This window comes from Dendrobates tinctorius, unplaced genomic scaffold (genome assembly GCF_039654945.1).
Source record: "Dendrobates tinctorius isolate UK_male_01 unplaced genomic scaffold, ASM3965494v1 ptg000312l, whole genome shotgun sequence".
NCBI classification, from domain to species: domain Eukaryota; kingdom Metazoa; phylum Chordata; class Amphibia; order Anura; family Dendrobatidae; genus Dendrobates; species Dendrobates tinctorius.
The window spans coordinates 3,248,371-3,274,934 of record NW_027361979.1 but is presented as its reverse complement, the minus strand read 5'-3'; the positions used below and the strand labels follow the sequence as shown (position 1 = coordinate 3,274,934).

The 26,564-nt window shown below is 44.3% G+C and overlaps 1 protein-coding gene across 2 annotated transcripts in view; it reads right to left on the bottom strand.

Annotated features, from left to right (window-relative positions):
* The window catches only part of ELAPOR1 (endosome-lysosome associated apoptosis and autophagy regulator 1), a 402,340-nt gene extending 376,364 nt beyond the window's left edge, over nucleotides 1–25,976 (bottom strand). Inside the window, exon 1 of one of the 2 annotated variants that reach the window (XM_073561048.1) lies at nucleotides 25,797–25,976. In XM_073561048.1, the coding sequence (XP_073417149.1) occupies nucleotides 25,797–25,916 (120 nt within the window). In that variant the 5' untranslated portion in view covers nucleotides 25,917–25,976. The remainder of the gene's footprint in view (nucleotides 1–25,796) is intronic. The other variant, XM_073561047.1, reaches the window with a different exon arrangement.
* Nucleotides 25,977–26,564: the final 588 nt, after the last annotated feature.

Genomic DNA, 26,564 nt, shown 5'->3' with positions numbered 1-26,564 from the left:
TTCTTAGTCCTTGGAGCTATATTTAAGGGGGTGAGTGTTGGGATCAGCCCCTTTGTTGGGCAGAGATACTAAGAGTGGTAGGACAATAAGCCACATGTTCAGTAAGTTGATGCTGTGTGCTTTGAAGGACAGGGATTTGCAGCTGTGGCTGGATCCTGGTTTCATGTATGGAGATTGGAGATTATTTTTCCACATGTAATTGTGATGTCTCACCACCCTACTGGATTTGAGGACCGAATCTAAAGACTGTTGTTGTGTGGTGACCTGCGGAGGACTGGGATCTTATGCTGAGGCGAGATCCCAGTGATCGTGTGTATTGTTAGAATCGGCAACGTTGGACTGTGTTATGTCCCTCATCTGCTGGATCCATTAGATTCACCCAAGGACTATTCCTATATTTTCCTAGCGACGGATTGCCTGGTGGCGCCCCCGGATCTGCTCTCTTTGTGTGGACTCATCGTGGACTAATTACGGACGCTGCAGAATTACTTTCAATTGTGTTGTCCCAGTTCCCTGTTCCAATAAATCTTGTTGGATTGTTTATTGGCCTGGTGTCTCTTCCTGCTCTGTCACATACCCGTCACAGTCGTCACTCAGGATTTTACAGTACATGGCTCCATCCATTCTCCCATTGATGTAGTGAACTAGTCCTGTGCACTTAGCAGAGAAACATCCCCAAAAACATCATGTCTCCACCTCCATGCTTGAAAGTGGGGACGGTGTTCTTTGGGTCATCATAACAGTATTTCTCTTCCTCCAAACACGGCGAGTTAAGTTAATGCCAAATAGCTCAATTTTTGTCTCATCTGACCACAGCATCTTCTCACAATCACTCGCAGAATCATCCAGGTGTTCCTTGGCAAACTTCAGATGGGTCCGCACATGTGCCTTCTTGAGCAGGGGGACCTTGCGGGCACTGCAGGATTGTAAACCTTTACGGTGTAATGTGTTGACAATGGTTTTCTTGGCGACTGTGGTCCCAGTTGCCTTGAGATCATTAACAAGTTCCCCCCGTGTAGTTTTAGGCTGAACTCTCACCTTCCTCATGATCAAGGATAGCCCACGAGGTGAGATTTTGCATGGTGCCCCATATCGATGTCAATTGACAGTCATTTTGTAATTCTTCCATTTTGTTACTGTTGCACCAACAGTTGTCACCTTCTCACCCAGTGCCTTATGTATAGTTTTGTAGCCCATTCCAGCTTTGTACAGGTCTATGATATTGTCCCTGACAATATCATATAAAGCTCTTTGGTCTTGCCCATGTTGTAGTGGTTAGAGTTTGACTGATTGAATCTGTGGACAGGAGTCTTCTATAAAGGTGACTATGTAAGACAGCTGTCTTTAATGCAGGTAACTAGTTGATTAGGAGCGTCTCACTGGTCTGTAGTAGCCATAACTCTTAATGGTTGGCAGGGGATCAAATACTTATTTCTCATTGCAAAATGCAAATAAATGTGTATAATTTATACGATGTGATTATCTGGATTTTATTTTTGATATTTTCTCTCTCAATGTTAAAATTAACCTAACCTTATAATTATAGACTGTTCATGTCTTTGTCAGTGGGCAAACTTACAAAATCAGCAAAGAATCAAATAATTATTTTCTTCACTGTAGATTTTTTCAGGGAACGGGTGATGTCTGCAACATGCTGGTGTAGTGCAGGCACAGCTTTCTTAGTAAAATAATGGTGACTGGGCAGCTGGTACTGGGGAACTGCGATGGCCATTAACTTTCTGAAACTGTCTGCATCCACCAGGCGGAAAGGCAGCATTTACGTGGACAATAGATTGGAGATAGTGGAGTTCAAGCTCTTAGCTTTGGTATGTGTAAGGCTAATTTCACACTTGCTTTTTTTTGCAGCGCGTTTTTCCCGCAAAAAAACGCATTGAAAAAACGCATACAAATGCTGCGTTTTTTTCAAGCATTTTTATGAGCATGCATGAAAAAAACGCAGCGTTTTTATGCGTTTGTATGCGTTTTTACCGCGTTTGCGTTTTTTTCCAACATTAGGTGGCCCCTCACACTAACCCAAACCATGACTTTACTAACCCTAACCCTGACCCTAACCCTAACCCAACCCTAACCCTAACCCTTAACCAAACCATACTAACCCTAACCCTGACCCTTAACCAAACCATACTAACCCTAACCCTAGCTAACCCTAACCCTAAACCCCCTTAACTAACCCTAACTCTAACCCAAACCCCTAAATTCCATTGTCCAACTAATGGTAAAAAAAAAAAACGCATGCGCAAAAAAACGCATACATAAGCATGCCAATGCGCACATATGCGCACCCATAGACTTATAATGGGTGTCTTGCTGTAAAAAAACGCATTGCGTGCGCATGCGTTTTTTTGAGGCAAGTCGGACACCCAAAAAATGCAACAGGATGCATTTTGTGCGCCCGAGCGCATACCGCAAAAAAACGCATGCTCGGAAAAACGCATACAAACGCATGTGTATGCGCACATAAGCGCATCCCATGCAAAATATAGGAAAAAAAAACGCATGCGTTTTTTAGCGCTAAAATCCCGCAAAAAAAACGCAAGTGTGAAACCAGCCTAAGAGGAAACATTCTTTTACATGAAAACAACTGTGGGACCCAGGGCTGGCTGCTGTGCTGAGAGAGGGTGGAGTACAGAGAACAGGACAAACTGCTGGACTGTGAGTGAGGTGCAGGCAGAGAGGTTATAGTGGTTTGAGAAAGATATGCTGTGCTAGGTGAAATACAGCAGCAGTCATGTCCACTTCCATAACAGATAACGAGCTTTCACTCACCCTGACTGTAGGGAGTAAACAATCATAGTTTCTGTGGCCAGAGACCCGTGTGAGAAGACTTGACATAACGGAGGAGGAAGAAGCAGCATGTGGTTGATGGGATGGCCGGTGATTGGTAATGCCTGCTAATCCACATTTTAGCACAGTGAGATTCCCACACTAAAGGCATGTTGATCGGGCATGTGCTGCTTCATGCATGTAGTAGTCAAATAATTGCAATTTTTGCCTCTACGGAGTCTTTTTTGGCAAATTTGGTAGATAACATGAGTTGGGTCATCCTTTGTGGTTCTTGCCACCCCTGTAGTGTGAAAACTCGCAACCGTTGCTTGTCAAGGCCACAGTTGTGGTTGAGGATGCAGTGCTTTTCATGGTTGGATCACTCAGTGTCTATGCGGCAATCCACAACGTAACCTCCTAGTCTTTCTCCTCCACCTCCTCTGCTGCGCTACTTGGCTGCGTGCCTCTGGGTTCACACCTTATGGGATCTACACAAGAAGGAAGGATCCAGCGATGTCAGATAGTGGTTAAAAACAATTTTTATTCCAAAAGAATGTTAAAACATTTTCAGGCACATAATGTCTGGCAACACTGTATCAGTGCACAGATCCACGCGTTTTGACTGGAAAAAGACCTCGGTCAAAACGCGTAGATCTGTGCACTGATGCAGTGTTGACAGACATTATGTGCCTGAAAATGTTTTAACATTATTCTTTTGGAATAAAAATTGTTTTTAACCGCTATCCGACACAGCTGGATCCTTCCTTCCTGTGTTGGTTTCCCCATATGCTCAACTGGATCTGTGCAGGGCATTGGTCGATGGTGAGAAAGGTTGCACACAGCAAAGGGGTGAGCTGACTACGTTTTTTTCTTAAATGGGATCTACAACCTCATCCTCTCTGTTCTCACACTCCTCACCTTGAGAGTCACCCTCCTCCTCTTCCTGCTCAGACACCACAGTATTGTTTGCGTGGGCCTCTGTTATCCAAGTCTCATCTGGATCACCTACACCCTCAGGGTTTAATATCTGGTGATGAGCATCTGGTTTCTGCTCAGACCCCATTTAGTCTGTCCCTGGGTCCAACATGAAAACATTTTGGACATCAGTGCAGATGCTTTCCTCCTCTGGATTTTGTGAATCTTTGGAGCAGATCTGCAGAATGGCCCATCTGTGGTTCACCACAATCAGATGGGAATTTGTAAGTTTGTTACGTGAGGGAACATAATATATAGCCAAGGTGAGAATTAAAACGTAACTTTTAATAGACTCAATAGAAAAACAAGAAAATAGCGTCACCCTATGTGGGGGAAACCAGGGCGATTGGGGTACCACCTCTGAAGATTGTACTGTGTGTGATGTTATTAAAGTGGAGGAATAGGAGGAGAGGCCACTTGATGCAGCGCTTGCCATCCACTGGAGCATATGCTCCTTCTGACCCTCATCTACAAGGCATACTACAGTACTGTTCGGCTGCCAAAGAAAGGAAGTGGAGTTGCTGGCCAGTAACAAATGTGGTCAGTGGGCTTTGGATAGGACGAACCAGTGTTTGTTCAGTTGAGCTTTCATGAAGATTAACACCTAATCCAAGTACACGTCGAACACCAAACCTATTCCCCCTTCCACAATGACCTCATTTTTTCTCACTTATGTTGTATGTACCCTTCTCCTCTTTTAACCTTCTGTTTCACAACCTTAGGCCCACAACTGTCACTAAATGAACAATCACTATTTTATTAGATAGGTATAAGAGCGTTGTTCAGGCACACCAATGATTTTGACAGGATCCTACCTAGCTAACTGACAAGTTCACTTGCAGCAGCTGCACTAGAAGGAACAGCTTCTCTGCACTGTGACACTGAAAAACAAACAAACAAAACAAGATGTCCACTTTTTATATGGACAAGGATATGTGACTTTGGCGGCCAATCACAGAAGACCTTGTGCCATGATGTAGTGGATGGTTTCTGCGCCCTGATTGGCTGCCGAAATGTACACATTAAGTTATTAAAGAAAAAAAATTATACTCCGCAGCTCCTCTGACAGACATACCCCCTCCCCTCATAACACACATCCCTCCTAGCTCATACCACTATTTTAGGCAAAATGAAACCAAAAGCAGTAGTGAAAACGTGATCATTTACTAAACGGTGAACAAATTTTGCCAAATTTGAGGAAAAATGCTCGGGAAACAGAACACTAATTCAAATGTGCTATGTACGAATTTGAAATTGGCTAAAGTTTTCCAAACAAATCATCTCTAGTTATCAGATGACCTTGGGGTATCATGGTATCTATCGGCACCAGCAGTTATGTTTGCAGGGGCTGATGGTGTCAAACGAGATCTTTCAACCTCATTTTAGCAACTTAGATGCCACAGCAGTATTTAAAAGGTTATTTGGTCCAGATTGGTTTCAAGACTGGTCAAGGATGATGCTGCAGGGTGTCAGTTGTCATGTACAGCTGCCATCCATGGGATTTTTGCTTGCTGGGGGTTGCTTTACACACATATATTTGCCTTAAATTGTCTGTCATCCACTTCCGTCTGGATGTCCCCGAATCTCACAATCCACTGCGCCGCACCGGAAGCACGCCGAGGGCCATTTTGGAACACCCAAGTGATGCCGCTCAGATCCAGGTTGCCGTTGCGATCCCGAACGCCGCTGCGATCCCGACAGCCGCTGTGATCCCATCTGCCGCTGCGATCCCGAACGCCGCTGCGATCCTGGCCGCTGCGCAGATCCCAGCTGCCGCTCAGATCCAGGCCACCGCTGGAATCCCAGCTGCCGCTCGAATCCAGGCTGCCGCTGCGATCCCGACCGCCGATTGGATCCCAGCCGCCGCTCAGGTCCAGGCCGCCGCTGCAATCACGAGGCTGTGAAAGGGGTGTAACGAGGAGATATAACGAGAGGGGTGTAATGAGAGGGTATAATGAGGGGGGAGTAATGAGAGGGATGCCACCGCTGGACCCCGGCCAGGACCCACCGCCTGACTATATGCGCCGGATCCCGCCGCTGCCTGCCCACCCACCTCCGTGCAGTCACAGCCAGCATGAAAGGCCGCGGCTTGAGACCTGTGCTGGAGATAGGGTGCGGCCACCCTCTGGTGGCGCCACACACCATCTCCAGCACAGGCCGCAAAACACCGTCTTTGCTGCCAGTTGTGACTGCACAGAAGTGGGTGAGCCGCCACCCCCAGCGCCACAAAGCTGCCCCGAGCGTGATGCTAGTGCCCTCCCGAAAAAAAATGGCAACCAGGAATAAGGCCCCTTAACGACTGTTTTAATGCGTATCGGTTGTTGTTGAAGAAGTGTCCAAGTTTAAAGATCACCTAAACTTAAAATGTTCACGAAGACAATTCTTACAAACGTAGGCTAAAGTGACTTAATAGGATTTCACACAAAGCTCATCAGACCTTGTATAGGGACTGTCAAATATACACTGCTCAAAAAAATAAAAGGAACACTTACACAACAGAATATAACTCCAAGTAAATCAAACCTCTGTGAAATCAAACTGTCCACTTAGGAAGCAACACTGATTGACAATCAATTTCACATGCTGTTGTGCAAATGGAATAGACAACAGATGGAAATTATTGGCAATTATCAAGACACACTCAAAGGAGTGGTTCTGCAGGTGGGGACCACAGACCACATCTCAGTACCAGCAGCAGGACCGCTACCTCAGCCTTTGTGCAAGGAGGAACAGGAGGAACACCGCCAGAGCCCTGCAAAATGACCTCCAGCAGGCCACAAATGTGAATGTGTCTGCACAAACGGTTAGAAACCGACTCCATGAGGATGGCCTGAGTTCCCAACGTACACAGATGGGGGTTGTGCTCACAGCCCAACACCGTGCAGGACAATTGGCTTTTTCAAGAAAAAAAAAGTGTTTGACAGATTTGACATTGACACCCTGTGCTCTTCACAGATGAGAGCAGGTTCACACTGAGCACTTGTGATAGAGTCTGGAGACACCGCGGAGAATGTTCTGCTGCCTGCAACATCCTCCAGCATGACTGGTTTGTCAGTGGGTCAGTAATGGTGTGAGGAGGCATTTCTTTGAAGGGCAACACAGCCCTCCATGTGCTAGTCAGAGTTATCCTGGCTGCATTAGGTACCAGGATGAGATCCTCAGACCTATTTTGAAACCACTTGCAGGTGCACTGGGCTCTGGATTCCTTCTGATGCATGACAATGCCCTCATGTGGCTGAAGTGTGTCAGCAGTTCCTGCATGATGAAGGCATTGATGCTATGGACTGGCCTGCCCTTTCTCAAGACCTGAATCCAATCGAGCATACCTGGGACATCATGACTTGTTCCATCCACCAACGCCACCACAGATTGTCCAGGATTTGTCTGTTGCTTTAATCAAGGTCTGGGAGGAGATCCCTCAGGAGAACATCTGCTGCCTGATCAGGACCATGCCCAGGCATTGAAAGGAGGTCATACAAGCATGTGGAGGCCACACACACACACACACTACTGAGCATCATTTCCTTGTCTTGAGGCATTTCAAGTTGGATCAGCCTGTAATTTGATTTTCCACTTTGATTTTTAGTATCATTCCAAATCCAGACCTCCATAGAGTATTAATTTTGATTTACATTGATCATTTTTATGTTTTAGCATTCTCAATGCATTCCACTATGTAATGAATAATAAAGATTTATAACTGAAATATTTCCTTCAGTGACATCTAGGATGTGGTATTTTAGTGTTCCTTATATTTTTTGAGCAGATATATATATATATATATATATATATATATATCTATATATATATTTTCATGTGTCAGCCACAAGTAAATAGATTTTACCTTTTACATGTGCATACCTGTCTATCGCTCTAAACTGCATCATTAGCGGACGTGAGGTACCAGTACTGACATATTGAAATTGGACTTTGTGTAGCCCTCTCTCTTCCATGCAATGTAGTAGTGCTGTAACTACAGTCCAGGATATGAAAAGATCATGAGAGATCTCTGAAATGACCTGTATATATTTCAGCATAGTAATTAAAGGGAACATATCAGGTTGTACATAGAGATGAGCGAATGTTCGGAAAATGATCACTGAATCCGAATGTGCCATATTTGTGCCGAATGTATGTTTAATAATAGTTTCTGAACATATTCGCTCATCTCTAGTTGTAAAGCCCAATCTGTCTACAGAATGGTATAGAGAAGCTGGGTAGATTGATTTGTGGGAACAGATTAAAGTGTAACGTATAATTTATATATTGAAACTCCAGATGTATGCATACAAGTCCAGGGGGTGGTCCTATTCCGTGATTGACAGCTATTTAGGGAAGACCATCAATTACTGAATAGGACTGCCCAATGGACTCAAATAGATACAGAAGAAAGGGATTCCAAAGATTCAAAATGTTTTCTTGAAGATTTTCATCCAATATGTACCGTGTATAAATGTATTCAACTTCTTCTGCCCTATAAATTCATGCCTGCCGATCAGATACCATTCTCAACACAAGACTACATTAACACGTTCAGTACTTGGTCAGCATGTTACCTCAGTATTTGTAAGCCAAAACCAAGAGTGGGTGATAAACGCAGAAGTGGAGACGAGTTTCTATTATACTTTTCCTCTGATAGTTCAGTATTTTATCTCCTCAGTATTTGTAAGCCAAAACCAAGAGTGGAACAAACACTGAATGTGTGACAGTAGTCAAGTCTCATCTCAGCAATCATTAAACTATACTAAATTTAATCTTCTAATCACACTAAACCCATTTTAAAAGTATATAGCTGTTTGAACACATTTCTTCAACCATTAACTTGCAACTTTTACTGGTTCCAACATACACCATTTGCGCTAAACTACATAACATCCACTATTTGCTTAAGGGCTCATACTCACTTGCGAGAGACTCGCACGATTCTCATGCGGGTATCTTGCATGAAAACCTGGCACTGCCGCCGGCACCCGGACCGGAGCGTGTGGCTACATGTATTTCTACGCAGCCGCACGCTCCGGTCCCAGGGCCAGGCGAGACACTCGCATGAGAATCGTGCGAGTCTCTCGCAAGCGAGTATACACCCTAAGGGTGGTATGATATCACATTCAGCGTTTTATTAGAAAAAAAAAAACACTGCATTGTTTCAAGGCAATAAAACCCTGCGCTTCTATATTCGGTGGTGTCATCCCTCTCAATTCTGTATGTTCTAGGCAGAGCATTTATTTAGTTTTTGCAAAGGCTTCTTTATAGAAAAAAATGCTTGTGTTAATACACAGAAAAAAAAATTTTTTACAAAGCACAAACATTTTTGTTTAGCCTCTGTGCACACGGTGCGGTTTCTACTGCGGATCCACCGCTGCGGACCTGCAGCAGAACTGCAGGTGATGTACAGTATCATAATAGCCAATGTGCGGATTTTTCTGCGCGGTTTTTGTGCGGTAAAAAAAAAGAAGCAGCATGTGACTTCTTTTGTGCGGTTCAGCTGCAGTTTTCCACCTGCTCCATTCTACAAATCCGCAGGTGGAAAACCGCACAAAAACCGCAGTAAAACCGCAAAACAAAACAAATGCAGGTCATTTGACCTGCGGATTTCTTAAAAATCTGCGCGGAAAAATCCGTGGGAGGATCCGCACCGTGTGCACATAGCCTCAAGCCATGACAAAAGTACATACTGCAGTTTCACAAAATCTACAATTTATCATATTCTGTACCTGTATATCCTGGTTTAGATTACAGGATTACTAATGACCTTGATGACTCAGAAAAAGACAAACAATTGAGGTGTTTTCTTAGAAAGGACCTTATAAAGTCTACATGAACAGATGGTGCCACATGATGGAGGAGGATGCAAATGTGAAGAGTACACAGTTCCTGATGAGCTTGATAACTAATGCCAGTTACTGACAAAATGTAGAGGAAGTCTCAGACAATTCCCATGGAACAGTTTTTCACCACCGATAAGCAATCTGATTTAAAAAAAAAAAATAATAATAGCATGCTGAAAGTGGATGCGAATTTCAGATCAAGATCGCCAATACAAGTCAATGGGTGTAAGAAAAAAATATTAAATTGCACGGCACTCAGACCATGTCTATGCCATCTGATGCCATTTAATAAGAAACCAGACATGTTATCAGCCAAGCACCTTAAATTCACAGTGTTACCCATCAGAGTAGAGAGAGAAAGAATAATATATACACACACACACACACACACACACACACACACACACACACATACACACATCATGCTTCAAAACATAAAGATACCAAATGTAAATTTTTGGTGAAGAATCAACAACAAGTGGAACACAATTGTGAAGTTGAACGAAATTAATTGGTTATTTTAAATTTTTATGGAAATTCAAAAACTGAAAAGTGAACTAAATACTTTGTTGCGCCACCTTTTACTGCGAATACAGCTGCAAGTCGCTTGGGGTATGTCTCTATCAGTTTTGTACATCGAGAGACTGAAATTCTAGCCCATTCTTCCTTGGCAAACAGCTCGAGCTCAGTGAGGGTTGATGGAGATCATTTGTGAACAGCAGTTTTTAGCTCTTTCCACAATTTCTCGATTGGATTCAGGTCTGGACTTTGACTTGGCCATTCTAACACCTGGATACATTTGTGAACCATTCCATTGTAGATTTTGCTTTATGTTTAGGATCAGTGTCTTGTTGGAAGACAAGTCTCCGTCCCAGTCTCAGGTCTTTTGCAGACTCCTACAGGTTTTCTTCAAGAATGGTCCTGTATTTGGCTCCATCCATCTTCCCATCAATTTTAACCATCTTCCCTGTCCCAGCTGAAGAAAAGCAGGCCCAAACCATGATGCTGCCACCACCATGTTTGTCAGTGGGGATGGTGTGTTCAGGGTGATGAGCTGTGTTGCCTTTACGCCAAACATATCGTTTGGCATTGTTGGCAAAAAGTTCAATTTTGGTTTCATCTGGCCAGAGCACCTTCTTCTACATGTTTGGTGTGTCTCCCAGGTGGCTTGTTGCAAACTTTAAACAACACTTTTTATGGATATCTTTGAGAAATGGCTTTCTTCTTGCTACTCTTCCATAAAGGCCAGATTTGTGCAGTGTACAACTGATTTTTGTCCTATGGACAGACTGTCCCACCTCAGCTGTTGATCTCTGCAGTTCATCCAGAGTGATCATGGGCCTCTTGGCTGCATCTCTGATTAGTCTTCTCCCTGTTTGAGATGAAAGTTTAGAGAGACGGCTGGGTCTTGGTAGATTTGCAGTGGTATGATACTCCTTCCATTTCAATATGATCGCTTGCACAGTGTTCTTTGGAATGTTTAAAGCTTTGGAAATCATTTTGTATCCAAATCTGGCTTTAAACTTCTCCACAACAGTATCACGGACCTGCCTGTTGTGTTCCTTGGTCTTCATGATGCTCTCTGTGCATCAAACAGAACCCAGAGACTATCACAGAACAGATGCATTTATATAGAGACTTGATCACACAGTTGGATTACATTTATCATCATTAGTCATTTAGGACAACATTGGATCATTCAGAGATCCACAATGAACTTCTGGAGTGAGTTTGCTGCACTGAAAGTAAAGGGGCCGAATAATATTGCACGTCCCACTTTTCAGTTTTTAAATTTCCCCCAAAATTTAAAATAACCAATAAATTTTGTTAAACTTCATAATTGTGTCCCACTTGTTGATTCTTCACCAAAAATTTACATTTGGTATCTTTATGTTTGAAGCATGATATGTGGGAAAAGGTTGAAAAGTTCCAGGGGGCTGAATACTTTCGCAAGGCACTATATATACATACATATATACACACACACACACACATAATGGATAGCTGCAAATATGTGAGCGACAATTATTACATTGTGTGTAGTTTAACCCCTTTTTGACATCTTTCTTAAATAATCCATTCATGTGCCCTGGGCCTATTTGACCAGGGACAGATTATTACGTCCTCGCGATCACCCATGCACCGATTCTGACAGCTGACACCCGGCACTAAGTGTCAGGAGTGGTCACAAACCGCTCCCGGCACTTTAACCTCCAAAATGCTGTGATGGAAGCCGGTAGAGGGCTGACAGCCCCTCTGCCTTTGGATCGGAGACCTCGCAATGTGACGCGGGGTCCCGATCATTGCCATGGTGACCGGGTCACTAGAGTTGGCAAAGTTGCTGATCATGTGCAGTGCATGATCAGCAACTTTCTCTGTCAGTGCAGAGCTAACAGTTTCTACAGCATGGAGATTAAGTAATTTTCAACTCATTCAAGAGCCTTTAGATAAACAACATTTTTGGTTTCTCCTTTCGGTGCAAAGATGAACAGATTTTTGGCATTTCCAACTCTTGAACTGGCCACGTAAAGTTGACGTGAGAAAAGCATGGAGATTGCAAATCGATCCCTACTACTTTCAAGGACTGTCCCTGAGCCTTGTTAATGGACATTGCAAATGCCAGTCGAAGTAGAAACTGGAAGCTTTTCAAATCAAAAGGCAAATCAGAGGGAATGAGTGAAATTCTTGAAATGAAAATGTCCTCTCCTTTTGGCACATCCTGTTGTTTTGGAACCAAGTTTGATTTTTCCCAGTTTATGATCCTTTCCAGATTCTGCTGCGTGGAGATTGACATGTGACAATCGGCCCTGAGCTGTTCTTTGGAATTGGCCCCTACCCTACCAGCAAGTCGTCTAAGTAGGGTATAACTGATGTCGCAATTCCTCAGATAGGCGACCACCTCTATCATTAGTTTGGTAAACACTCTGGGGGCTGAAGCCAAGCCGAAAGGGAGGCATCAAAACTGGAAGTGACGGACCCTCCCCTGAACCCTCAGGGCAAACCTCAGATATCTCTGGTAGGATTCGTGAATTGGGACGTGATAGTATGCACTTTTCAAATCTAAAGTGCACCTCACTATGTCCTTGTCTATCAGAGGTATTGTGGACCTTATGGGCTCCATCTTGAATCTCTTGTATCCAATGTATTTGTTTAAGGGTTTGAGGTTTATTATTGTTCTGGTATCTCCCGAACATTTCTTTATCAAGAAGAGGCTTGAGTAATGACCTCTGCCTCTCTCCTGAATGGAAACTGGGATTATAGCCCCAATTCTTAATAGGTCCTGATTGTCCAACCACATCGGGGAGGTTGAGGGAAGGCAAGAATTGGTTATCACGAATCTCTCTGGGAGTGGCAGAGCGAACTCTATTTTTTACCCTTGGGAGACGGTCTGTAATACCCATGGATTTTGAGAAACTTCCTCCCAGGCTCCTAGAAACCCCCTTAGCCAACCCCCTATTCTGACGGCGTAATTTTCTACGTGAACCTGAGCCTGAAAAGATGGAGTCTCTACCCTTCCCTCCTTTGGGGTAACTCTATGTACCTATCTTCCCCTTTCCCTTGTAGTCTGATTTCTGACTAGGCCGGGATCTACGAAAGGGCTGGTATTTCTTTGGCCTTTCTTCCGGGAACCCTTTCTTTTTATCTGAGGCCTTTTCCAGAATGTCATCTAGAACAGGCCCAAACACCTTACTCCCTGAGAAGGGGATGGAGCAAAGTTTATTTTTAGATTGGGTGTTCCCCGACCAGGTCTTTAGCCAAATAGCCCTCCTAGTTGCGTTGGACAATGACCCGTTCCTGGCTGCGAATCGTACTGACTCAGCAGAAGCGTCAGCCATGAAGCCGGTTGCTAGCTTCAGGAGGGGTAGGGATTTAAGAATAGTGTCTCTGGGCATCTTGGCTCTTAGATGCTCCTCCAAGTCGTCCACCCATAGGTGCATAGAGCGAGCCACCAATGTCACGGCAATGTTGGCTCGTATTATGGCTGCTTAAGTCTCCCAGGTTCTCTTCAGAAGTCTATTTGCCTTCCGATCCATAGGCTCCTTTAGGCTGGAGGAGACCTCAAATGGGATAGCAGTTCTTTTCGCCACCTTGGCCACGGGCACATCTATCTTGGGAACCTCCTCCCAGGTCTTGACATCTTTGGAATCAAATGGTAGACGTAGTCTGAAGTCTCTCGGGATCACCAGTCTTGTTTTCGGCGTCTTCCCATTCCTCCAGGATCATGGAGCGGATGTGGGCATTCACCAGGAACACTCTACTCATCTGAGAATGTAGACTGCCAAACATCTCATCCTGAACAGAGTGGGCCTTCGGGGTTTCCTCCACCTGTATAGCATCACGCACTACACGGAGAAGTTCATCTGTGTCCTCAGATGAAAAGAGGTACCGCTTCCCCCCTTCTGGTGGATCGATAAGGGCTTCCCCCTCCTCCAGGTCAGATCCCTCTGATAATTCATCCTCAGAGGATATTTCAGACTCCCTCGGTCTTTTCCAAGAACCCTGAGATTCTGACTGCGTGGTCTGGGGGGTACCCTAGGCCCGAAATGGAAGCTTGGACCTCCTGCCTTATGATGGATCTCAAGTTGACCATTAAGGAGACTTGTTCCTCTCCGACGATCTTCATAGTACAAGCCTCGCAGAGGTGCTTCTGCCAGGTCTCGGACAGCTTAGCAGTACAGATGAGGCATTTCTTATTTTCCCCTGACTTTTTACTATCCTTCTTAGCATCTGTCAAAGTATGTTTCTCCCCCTAGAATACACAGAGTACAGGCCATGTGTAGGGAAGGGGTTAAAAGTGGTAATGCTTGGAAGCTTACTCACGTGCCCCTGGCTTTGTTCTGAGCCAACCTCTACCTTAGTGGGATCCTCCATACTAACTTAATGGACACAGTCCCTGTTTAACAGTAGGGCAGCCTGCACTACGCAAATGACCCTATTTATGCAATACCCATCCTGTAGAGCTGACCACGACATCTTCCCCAGCTGGAGCGCACCGCAGACCATGATCCGGAAGTCCTCTGCCCGGCCTGCAGAGGTGACGCACCACAGTGCAGTCTGACACCGGTCGCGACCCGGAAGTACAGGAAGGACGCAGCTGGAAGTGTGCATGCCTGTCCCCCCCGCTGGAGCGTAAGCCTGCCACGACCCGCTGCGGGGAGGAAGCAGTCGGAAGTGCGCCCCGGGGGCCGCAGAATGCCTGGAGGCAGAGCGTACTGGGCCAAGAGCCCCCAGCCAGGGGGAAGTGGGCCAACCCTCAGGAGCAGCTCTACACTGAGGTAGGCTGAGGGACCCTTCGGAAGGGTGTCAGCCGCAGATAGCTTTGTGGCAGGAAGGGAAAGGCTGGGCCCCCCGATCCTAGCCGATCTGCCCGGTACGGTCATGACACGCCCCAGGGGCCGTGTGATATTCGGTACCGAGCCAGTTAACTTGAATGGGAAGCATCACAGTGGCAGTGACCCAGTCCATGGCCCCAGATGGTCATGTAAATGGGGTAGAGTTGAATGGGGATAAAGTTTATGTAGTGATTCCTGACGCCAGTTGGAGTGTTCGACTGTAGTATAGCCGTTACTACAGATGATCCCTGGGGGAGTAGATAGTGATGGCAGTGCAGATGTTAAACCCTCTCCAACCAGGGCTGACCCCCAGAGATTGTGATGCAAGTAGAAGGCGTGGAGTAATAAGGCAGGAGACAAGAAAAGTCACTTTATCATTTACTGTAGTTCAGGTGCAGTTCAGAGGAGATATTACAACTCTCACCAGGTTGCAGTCTGCTGTGGAGAATGGGAGTTATCCTTCCCTCACTGCTGTGACTCAGTGTAAGCTTCCTGCTATTCTAATCCCTTCTGGGACCAAGGCTTCCCGGGGTTTAGAACTTCCCAGTATTGCCTTTACTCACTGTGTATTTTGCCTTCAGCAACTTGCAGCTTGAATCCTTTGTGAAGCAGCTCAAGTTGCCACTTGCACTATCCTTCACTGATCCTAGGTTATTGCAGTATTTCTGAGGGAAAACACTTTTCTGCTGGTTGTATAATCCCACGCAGTCTCTCAGCTTACCACCCAGCTCTGAAAGCATGGATGGTCTAGGGGCTGGTTCCCTGCTGCTTCTTTAGCTGTACTCCTGGATCAAGCACATGTCTTAACATGGCTTCCAAGAGCGTCCTTCCTCGTTCTTCTTCACTGAAACAACAACCACTCTTCTCTTCCCCCTCCCAGTTAGGGTGTGTCTGCAAAGCTCTAAGCTTCAGACAAGTGAGGTGAATTGTGTGTGTGTGTGTTGTGGTCTCTAGCAAGAAAGCTTAACTCCCATTGCTCGCAAAACAGTACATATTTAACCCTTTTGTGGCGATAAAGACATAGGGTGCCACAGTCAGATAGGAGCTCTCGTCATTCCTATCCTCAGTGGGACAGGAAAAAACATTGAAGGGTGGTAAGAGGAGGTCCTTTTAACCTCTCGTTTCCTGTCCCAATGAGGATAAGAAGGACATCCTCCATGGTACTGTCAGGTGGTGAACTGGAAAATAAAGTTACAGCTTTCAGAATAGGTCGATTGTTTTTAGCATATAAAAATAGCAAATTAAAAAAAAAAATCCGGTATCGCTGTAATCATACCAACCCAACAAAGTCGTTCTTATCACTTTTAAAGCAGCACAAAAAAATAAAGTAAAAATAATAACCGAATTGCTGGGTTTTGTTCAGTCTCTGTCTGAAAAATTTTAATAAAAAGCAATCAAAAATTATTATGTACTACAAACTGGTACCAAAAAAATCATCCCGCAAAATATAAGCCCTTATACAGCTCTGTTCACCACAACAAAGTTACAGCACTTATACCGCACTGTGAACAGCGCAAAAATAAAAATAAGAACTATTCTTGTACTCCTGTCTATTTGTTCATTCTACCTCCCAAAAATCGGAATAAGGCTGGGCTCACATTTATCCTGCACTCTCCACTGATCGCTTGTCAGGGTTTCCGTGCAAATTTCCCAAAACTTCGATTCAGACAAAATCCCAACAGAACCACTCACTTATAAGGCAGATAGAGTCACTTTGGTCAGGACTGTGTTCTAGCGATATCCCATCATTTTAGGCGTCTTTTTAGCACACAAGAGTGGGCGACCACAGATCTGTGCACGACTAAAAAGATGGAGACCACCGCAGCAGATGCCTCATGGTGGGTGGTTCTCTTGGGGGTTTCATTTGAATCTCAGTTTTGTGGGATTTACACGGAAACCTCCACGTAGGGGCTCAAAGTGAAACACAAGAATGTGATCACCTTATTCTGGAAGCGATAGAACAATATTGTGCACCCCAAAATGTTACCAATAAAAATCCTAATTTATCCCGCACAAAACCAGTGTCCACTCAGGTCTGTCACTGGAAATATTGGGGGGTGTAGAACAAAGACTTGGTTAAACGACACAGCTCTCGCCCCCTCAAATAAAATCCAGTGAATTCTGCGCTCACAAATCCTATGCCCCCTCCTGAGCACCACTGTGCCTAAGCCACAGCATGAGGCCATATGTTTGGCATTATTGTAATGGAGAGAAGGCACTTAATTTACAGGTGCGTATCGTCAGATGCACAAGCTGAGCACAATGCAGCGTTACACTGTATGGGGGCACACTAGACTGGCAGATTTGCAACTCTCCAGAATAAAGAAGCCTGGTGTGAATGTTACAAAATGGTGATTGCAGCCGTAGATGAATTCATTGAAAGGTGCAGTTTCTACAATGGGGTCACTTTGGAGGGGGAAGGGGTTTCTGCTGTTCTGCGACCTTCGGGATTCCGCAAAGGTCACTCGCAAACTATTCTAGCAAAATATGTGCTCCAAAAGCCAAACAGCACTCCTTCCTTCTCAACCATGACGTGTGGCCGAACAGTCATTTCTGACCACATGTGGGGCAGCACTGCGCTTGGCAGAAATTGCTCAAGAAATTGTGAGGTCTAGTTTCACCTATTAACCTTTGTGTACCTGACAAATTTGCAGCAAACATAAAAATTACAGTTTTATCACTAATATCTCATATTTCCGCATCTCATAAAATTCTGTGATGCACCTATGGGTTCAAAATACTCACTAAACCCCTAGATGAATTCCTTGAGGGGTCCGATTTCCAAAATGGGGTCACTTGTGTGGAGTTTCTGCTGTTTTCACATGTCAGCGGCTCTTCAAATGCGATGTAGCGCTATTTCATTTCCAAGCCCTACCATGTGCCCAAGCAGAGGTTTTGGCCACATATGAGGTATAGTCGCGTTCGGGACAAATTGCACAAGAACTTATGTTGTCTGTTTTCTCCTATTATGCATTGTGAAAATTACAAGTTTGGGGCCAAAACAACATTTTCGTGAAGAAAAAAAAATGAAAATTTTCAATAGGACTACCTAACATTATCAAATTCTGTGTAGCACCTGTGGGCTCAAAATGATCACTGCACACCTGGATAAAATCTTTGAGAGGTTTAGTATCCAAAATGGGGTCCATTGTGGGTTTTTTCACAGTTTAGGCATATCAAATGCAACATGACGCCCGCAGACCATTTCATCAAAATCTGCTTTCCAAAACATCACTCCTTCCCTTCCGAGCCCCGACGTGTGCCCAAACAGTGGTTTTTCTCCACATATGGGGTATTGTCATACTCAAGAGAAATTGTACAACAAATTTTTTGGTCCATTATATCCTGTTACCCTTGTGAAAATAAAAACTTTGGGGCGAAAAGTACATTTTTGTGGGTAAAATGTGATTTTTTTTTGTTATTTTCACAGCTCTTTGCTATAAACTTCTGTGAAGCAACTGGGGGTTCAAGGTGCTCATGACACATCTTGATAAGTTCCCTAAGGGGTTTAATTTCCAAAACGGTCACTTGTGGCGGGTTTCCACTGTTTAGGCAAATTAAGGGCTCTCCAAACGCAACATGGCATCCGCTCTCTATTCCAGCCATTTTTGGGTTCTAAAAGTCAAGCAGTGCTCCTTCCCTTCTGAACCCTGTCCTTTGCCCAAATAGTGGATTTCCCCCACATAAAGGGTATTGGCATCGTCAGGGGAAATTGCTCAACAAAAATAAAATTTTTGTGAAAGAAAGTTTAAGGGTTTTTTTTTTTCCCGCATAACTTTAGCACCGGAATGTGGTTTTGAGTACCTTGGGGGGGTGCTCACATTTAAAGTCACTTTAAATGTGAGGTGGTCCCTAAAAAAATGGGTTTGTAAATTTAGTTGCAAAAATGAGAAATCGCTGGTCAAGTTTTAACTCTTATAACGTCCTAGCAAAAAAAAAAAAAAAAGTATGTTTCAAAAATTGTGCTGATGTAAAGTAGACATGTGGGAAATGTTATTAACTATTTCGTGTGACATACCTCTCTGATTTAAAGGTATTAGGCTAGTTTCACACTAGCGTTTCTGCCGTCTGCGCACGGCTGCCGATAAGCCCCACCCCCTACCGCACCCCCTCCTGACATCACCGCCTATTATCGCACATGGCCGCATGCGATCTGCGCACCCTCTCTTTAATATAGGGTGCGCAGACTGTGCACTAGTAGGATTTTTGAGTGCGCTGCACACTTTTGAAGGTGCGCCGAGCGCGCCAAAATGCAAGATGCTGCGTTCGGCGCACACCGGTGCACCTACAAAAGTGCGCAGCGCACTCAGAAATCCTACTAGCGCACGGTCTGCGCACCGTATATTAAAGATTGGGTGCGCAGATCGCATGCGGCCATGTGCGATAATAGGCGGTGGTGTCAGGAGGGGGCGCGGCAGGGGGCGGGGCTTATCGGCGGCCGTGCGCAGATGGCAGAAACGCTAGTGTGAAACTAGCCTAAGAATTCAAAGTTTGAAAATGGCAACATTTTCTCCTTTTTTTGCCAAATTTCCGATATTTTCACAAATAAACGCAAATCATATCGAATAAATTTTACCACGGTCATGAAGCATAATATGTCATGGGAAAATAATCTGAGAATCAGTGAGATTCATTGAAGCGTTCCAGAGCTATAACCACATAAAATGACACTGGTCAGAATTCAAAAATTTGGCTTGGTAATTGAGGTCAAAATTATCTCGGTCACTAAGGGGTTAAACCGGCATACACATTACCTGTAGTGCATGTATGCACCAACAAGCCCTCGCACTGGCCCACAGGGTAACAGGTGAATCCCTCAATGGGCTTCTGTGCAGGAGTTGGCCCAAACTCCTCCTATATGAGCAGTGGTTGGCACACAACACTTGTTTCCCTTGTCTTTACATAGTGAAACCTGTCAACCATTCAATTACACTACCCAGTTTAATATACAGAAACAGGTATATTTGTGAATTAAAATTTTTATGGAACTGAACAGTGGTCACCCACTTTCATTACTACTGGTTGGCCCTTGGCACCTCAGTCTGAAATAGTTTACCTGTGTTGCAGGGGTTTAAAGCTGGTGAGAAATTGCTTTGCAAAAACCATTCTCTTACTTCAAATAACTAGTTTTTATGCAACAAACAGGCCAGTATTGATTGATGAAGTGATTAATTTGGCTTAAAGAACCTGTATCGAGCATTTTAGGTGTTTTTCTCAAAGTCACTTTCCATTTACGCACAGCGTTTTGGATAATTTGTAGCATTATTTATTCATCTTCTTACCAAACTTTACAATTTTTTTTCTAAATTTGAATGTGTTTTTTCTATACATCCTTTTCCAGACTGTTTACAGAAGCCAAACATGTCTGTCTCATGTATGTTGCGGGTGAAGAATGATCAGTGTACACAGGATGCAGAGCCACGTGCATGTCACCTGCTCTACATGTCTGTCTCATGTATGCTGCAGGTGAACGGTCAGTGTACAGTACACAGTAAGCAGAGCCAAGTGCATGTCACCTGCTCTACATGTCTGTCTCATGTATGTTGCGGGTGAAGAATGATCAGTGTACAAAGTAAGCAGAGCCAAGTGCATGTCACCTGCTCTACATGTCTGTCTCATGTATGCTGCAGGTGAAGAACGATCAGTGTACAAAGTAAGCAGAGCCAAGTGCATGTCACCTGCTCTACATGTCTGTCTCATGTATGCTGCAGGTGAACGGTCAGTGTACAGTACACAGTAAGCAGAGCCAAGTGCATGTCACCTGCTCTACATGTCTGTCTCATGTATGTTGCGGGTGAAGAATGATCAGTGTACACAGCAAGCAGAGCCACGTGCATGTCACCTGCTCTACATGTTTGTCTCATAAGAGCAAATTGTGGTAAACATAGCACATATAGGTGGGAAATTTCACTATAAGTACAATACAAGGCAATTGCCATAAAGCACACATATGTGTCTAGTATATGGACATAAGCGGGACCAACTGCAAAAAGCATGCTAAAGAAAACAAAGGGCAACCATAGGATCCCATAAAATAAATATTTTATTAGATACAATGTTAAAAGTACACAAAGTACAATGGCAGAGGCAGGGAAAACGTATCTTAAAAAATATTTATTTTATGGGATCCTATGGCTGCCCTTTGTTTTCTTTAGTATGTTTATCTCATGTACAGTGGGGCAAAAAAGTATTTAGTCAGTCAGCAATAGTGCAAGTTCCACCACTTAAAAAGATGAGAGGCGTCTGTAATTTACATCATAGGTAGACCTCAACTATGGGAGACAAACTGAGAAAAAAAAAAATCCAGAAAATCACATTGTTTTTTTTTCATTTTATTTGCATATTATGGTGGAAAATAAGTATTTGGTCAGAAACAAAATTTCATCTCAATACTTTGTGATATATCCTTTGTTGGCAATGACAGAGGTCAAACGTTTTCTGTAAGTCTTCACAAGGTTGCCACACACTGTTGTTGGTATGTTGGCCCATTCCTCCATGCAGATCTCCTCTAGAGCCGTGATGTTTTTGGCTTTTCGCTTGGCAACACGGACTTTCAACTCCCTCCAAAGGTTTTCTATAGGGTTGAGATCTGGAGACTGGCTAGGCCACTCCAGGACCTTGAAATGCTTCTTACGAAGCCACTCCTTCGTTGCCCTGGCAGTGTGCTTTGGATCATTGTCATGTTGAAAGACCCAGCCACGTTTCATATTCAATGCCCTTGCTGATGGAAGGAGGTTTGCACTCAAAATCTCACGATACATGGCCCCATTCATTCTTTCATGTACCCGGATCAGTCGTCCTGGCCCCTTTGCAGTGAAACAGCCCCAAAGCATGATGTTTCCACCACCATGCTTTACAGTAGGTATGGTGTTTGATGGATGCAACTCAGTATTCTTTTTCCTCCAAACACGACAAGTTGTGTTTCTACCAAACAGTTCCAGTTTGGTTTCATCAGACCATAGGACATTCTCCCAAAACTCCTCTGGATCATCCAAATGCTCTCTAGCAAACTTCAGATGGGCCCGGACATGTACAGGCTTAAGCAGTGGGACACGTCTGGCACTGCAGGATCTGAGTCCATGGTGGCGTAGTGTGTTACTTATGGTAGGCCTTGTTACATTGGTCCCAGCTCTCTGCAGTTCATTCACTAGGTCCCCCCGCGTGGTTCTGGGATTTTTGCTCACCGTTCTTGTGATCATTCTGACCCCACGGGGTGGGATTTTGCGTGGAGCACCAGATCGAGGGAGATTATCAGTGGTCTTGTATGTCTTCCATTTTCTAATTATTGCTCCCACAGTTGATTTCTTCACTCCAAGTTGGTTGGCTATTGCAGATTCAGTCTTCCCAGCCTGGTGCAGGGCTACAATTTTGTTTCTGGTGTCCTTTGACAGCTCTTTGGTCTTCACCATAGTGGAGTTTGGAGTCAGACTGTTTGAGGGTGTGCACAGGTGTCTTTATACTGATAACAAGTTTAAACAGGTGCCATTACTACAGGTAATGAGTGGAGGAAAGAGGAGACTCTTAAAGAAGAAGTTACAGGTCTGTGAGAGCCAGAAATCTTGATTGCTTGTTTCTGACCAAATACTTATTTTCCACCATAATATGCAAATAAAATGAAAAAAAAAAAACAGACATTGTGATTTTCTGGATTTTTTTTTCTCAGTTTGTCTCCCATAGTTGAGGTCTACCTATGATGTAAATTACAGACGCCTCTCATCTTTTTAAGTGGTGGAACTTGCACTATTGCTGACTGACTAAATACTTTTTTGCCCCACTGTATGCTGCAGGTGAAGAACGATCAGTGTACAAAGTAAGCAGAGCCAAGTGCATGTCACCTGCTCTACCTGTGTGGCGCCCCTGAGGCTCAGTCACCACAGAGGTACTGCACCTTTTTACTAAGGTGTAGTGCCCCACTTCCAGGTAAGGTGGGAACTCCCTGCCACACTCCAACACCTGCATCCCACACACAGGATAGTTCAGCAGGGACACCTAGCAGCTTCAGGCTGGGGGTAGCAGAGAACCCTTCGTGGAACCCTGCTTCGTAACACGAGATGTGCTGGGAGGTGGGTGGAGTTAGTATAAAAAGAATGGGAAAGATAGAATTACAGGTCAGTCCCTGGGAAGGGTCGGTCCCTTAGGGTGCCGTGAGAGAGAGTGAGGAGAGGCTGACAGAAGGTCAGTCGGGACAGAAGCCACTCAGACAGGAGTGAGGGTCCCTGGAAAAAGAAAGAGAGAGAAAGAAAAACTGTATTTCCATAAGAGAGAGCGAGACACACACACAAGTACGGAACGAAGTAGAACAGAGAGGAGAAGTGGGTCGGATAGGAACCCTGCCTATAGGTTCTCAGCGCACAGCAGGGGCCCGGTCCCCGAGGTTGTATGGACACTAATGGTTCTGCAGCAGACACCGGTGGAGTAGTTGGCTGTAAATGCACTACTCCCATCCAAGACTTGGGACACAACAGCGAAACGGATAGAGAGCCGGGTTCAGGAGAAGAGAGTCCCTGAAGCAGGCTACAGCTGTCTGTCATACAAGTGAGAGAGTTGTTAGGAACATCTGACAGGAGGAACTTCAGAGAACCACGGTGCTGGAGCTCTTCACACCAATAGGCGCTATAGAGGAGTCGTTCAGCAAAGGCATATGTTGGAGGGGTGCTGGCGGGGAGAACCCCCCTATCTTGCCTGGAGGTTGGCTGGGCCTCTGTCCCGGAGGACACAGTACCGAAGCAGGCACCTGTGTGCACTACGAACTGTGAGTAAAGCTTGGAAACTGCAAGCCCTGGTGTCCTCCATTCATTCCCACATCAGCACCGCTACATTGGGGGTATCAACATCTACACCATTCTGTGCCCCTACTCCTCCATCGCACCTATACACTGCCCTGGGACTACAGCTCCACCTGTGGGGAGCTACACCATCTTAGCTGCATCACACCATCAGTCCCAGTGGATCTGCAAGCAGCGTTGGCTTACCATCTTATTTGCCAAATACCATGGGTGGCGTCACAAACTTTACATTACAACCAAACACTACCGCCATTGATATTGGGGCCCAGGGTCACCGCTGCTGTGACACATCATCCCCCTGACACAGGCCCGGTACCGAGTACCCCACAGCCCTGGGTGAAGCCAGCGACGGGGCGACCCACATGCCTGTCTCATGTATGCTGCGGGTGAACGGTCAGTGTGCACAGTAAGCAGAGCCAAGTGCATGACACCTGCTCTACATGTCTGTCTCAGGTACGCTGCGGGTGAAGAATGATCAGTGTACATAGCATGCAGAGCCACGTGCATGTCACCTGCTCTACAGTGTGTGGAGGCGATATGGCACCCTAGTACGCAAGTTACGAGGCCTCCACATGCGGGTTCTCATGGGTATCACCATACAGAGATATTTACCATCAACACCAATGTACTGAATACCTCTATAGATATGAAGCATGGCGGACTGCACAGATTCATTTGTCAATCACAGCACAATTCATGGGAGCACATTTTTTACGTGGAGTGCATGGTTCTGTAGAAAAGCAATTTTACCCACAGAGCCAGTCATCTGATCATAGCAGTGGTTGAAATAGCTGTTGTCTCGCTCCTGTTAATCATGGAAGAAACACCGGCTGGCTGCAGTTGGGGATTTGGCTGTGCTATGCCCTCTCCATCTAGCATTAGCCGAAGAGATGGTTCATAGAGTTTATTCTGAAGTGTAAAGCAGAGTTAAGTCTTTTTTATTATTTTTATTTTTTTTTGGGGGGGGGGGGGGTTGGGGTGATTTACTGTGAAATTTAAGAGGTGATGAAGAAAAAAAAAAAAAAAAAAACACAGCAACTTTCCTGCAAGGGAAACAATGTGGATTTCTGATTGAAATCAATTGGAAATGTATTTAACCCCTTCATGGCCAGGAAATATTTCATGATTTTGGAGGGCTTGTTTTTTTACAATTATTTCTTCATTTCAGACCGGAGGGTGATAAAATGGTGGAAAAAAATGTAATTCTGACATTGCTTTTGGGCTTTTGTTACGATTGAACAGGTCAGTGCGATCCCACAATACCAAACTTAGAAAAAAGGTGTATGTATTTAAAAGCGATGAAAAAATAAAACCCGCTTAGTTTCTTTTGCCTAGTGATATATTTTCCAGGAAATTGAACATTTTTAACTATTCTGTCGATTAAGAGGAGTGGGGCATTTTACATTTCTATTGATTTCAATTCGGGCTACATACGATATTACGGCTGCACGTGGGTTTACAATGTAATTCTTACCAACTTATTTTACACGCATCACTTGTAAAAGCTGCATTAGGACATGGGGCGATGCATAGCGTAAGGAATATGGCTAGAAGGAATATACATCTTACAGCAGTAATATACATCTTACAGCAGTAATATACATCTTACAGCAGCGTGAAGGAAGATACGATCGATGATGAGGACACAAATGCTAGAAAAGATCAAAACGCCTCTCCTATAAAGACTACATTTCATGTTGCACATGAGAGATTTGCTTTAGAGGTGTACTAACATTTTCACACCATTTCTAACATGGGGTTTCCACATCACAGCTTTGCACGTGGTCCCACTCTTAGGTTCTGGAATATTGGCGTACAACCACCATGAGCTTCTTTGTGCTCCTCATGCAGATCGCTAAGCACATAAGGCAGGGCCCTGAGAGTCCCAACAGCTGTCAGGGATCCAAGAGCTTACACAATCCTACAACAATATCACTTAATAGCAGACTAACAAATCTACCTACACCCTGCTCAGGTTAACCCTTTACAGGTCTCCATGCAAAAACATTTCAAGTATTTTTTGGTAAAGTGCAGTGCAATTTTTACATTTAATTAAACCTTTTTTCATCCTATATCTTAATTCATCTTACCTCCTTACAAGCATGGAGCTGCTGCCCTTGTACTGGGATGAAGCTGAAAAGTAGCATCAGACACCATAAGAAGTATAGGCAAGTGTTGTGACCCTGACATAATAGAGTTGGCGCAGTCATGACTTGTTCGCTGCAGCCAACACCTGTCTACTAGAAAAGTAAAAAGAGGAGAGGTGAAGTACAGCACCTGTTATCAAGGAGAGGGGAAGGGTTTAATATGAACACACACCTCTACTCCACTGTCTCAGCCCTGACATTAGTTTGGAACTAAATTACAGACCATTTTTTATTTTACACGTAAAATGTGAATATAAAACAATACAATTAGAACATATACTATTCAAAAAAATATATAAAACAAATCAACACTGACGTATTTTATTTAGTAAAAATAAAGCATATATTTTGTAGGGATTTTGAACCAGATACATTGAGGTGTTTATGCTAGAATTTTAGAGTTAAATATCTAAAAAAAAAAAAAAAAAAGTAGCAAACTTTTGGAGAAGCAGAGAGTTGTGTAAAACTTTTGCGACTTTTGGTGTTATCACAGCAGATTAGTCTAGCTCCAATATAGTGGATGTAACTACAGAGGCATGGGGCATGGTAAGGTCTGCTCATCTAATTCATGATTAAACATCTAACTCCAGTCCTAGATTGGAATAACATTTGTGGCAAGATTTGTTTTTGTATATCAGACATTTCCATTAAACTCAATGGCTGCATGTTCACATACATGTCAGGATTTCACCACTCATGGTGACCTAGGGA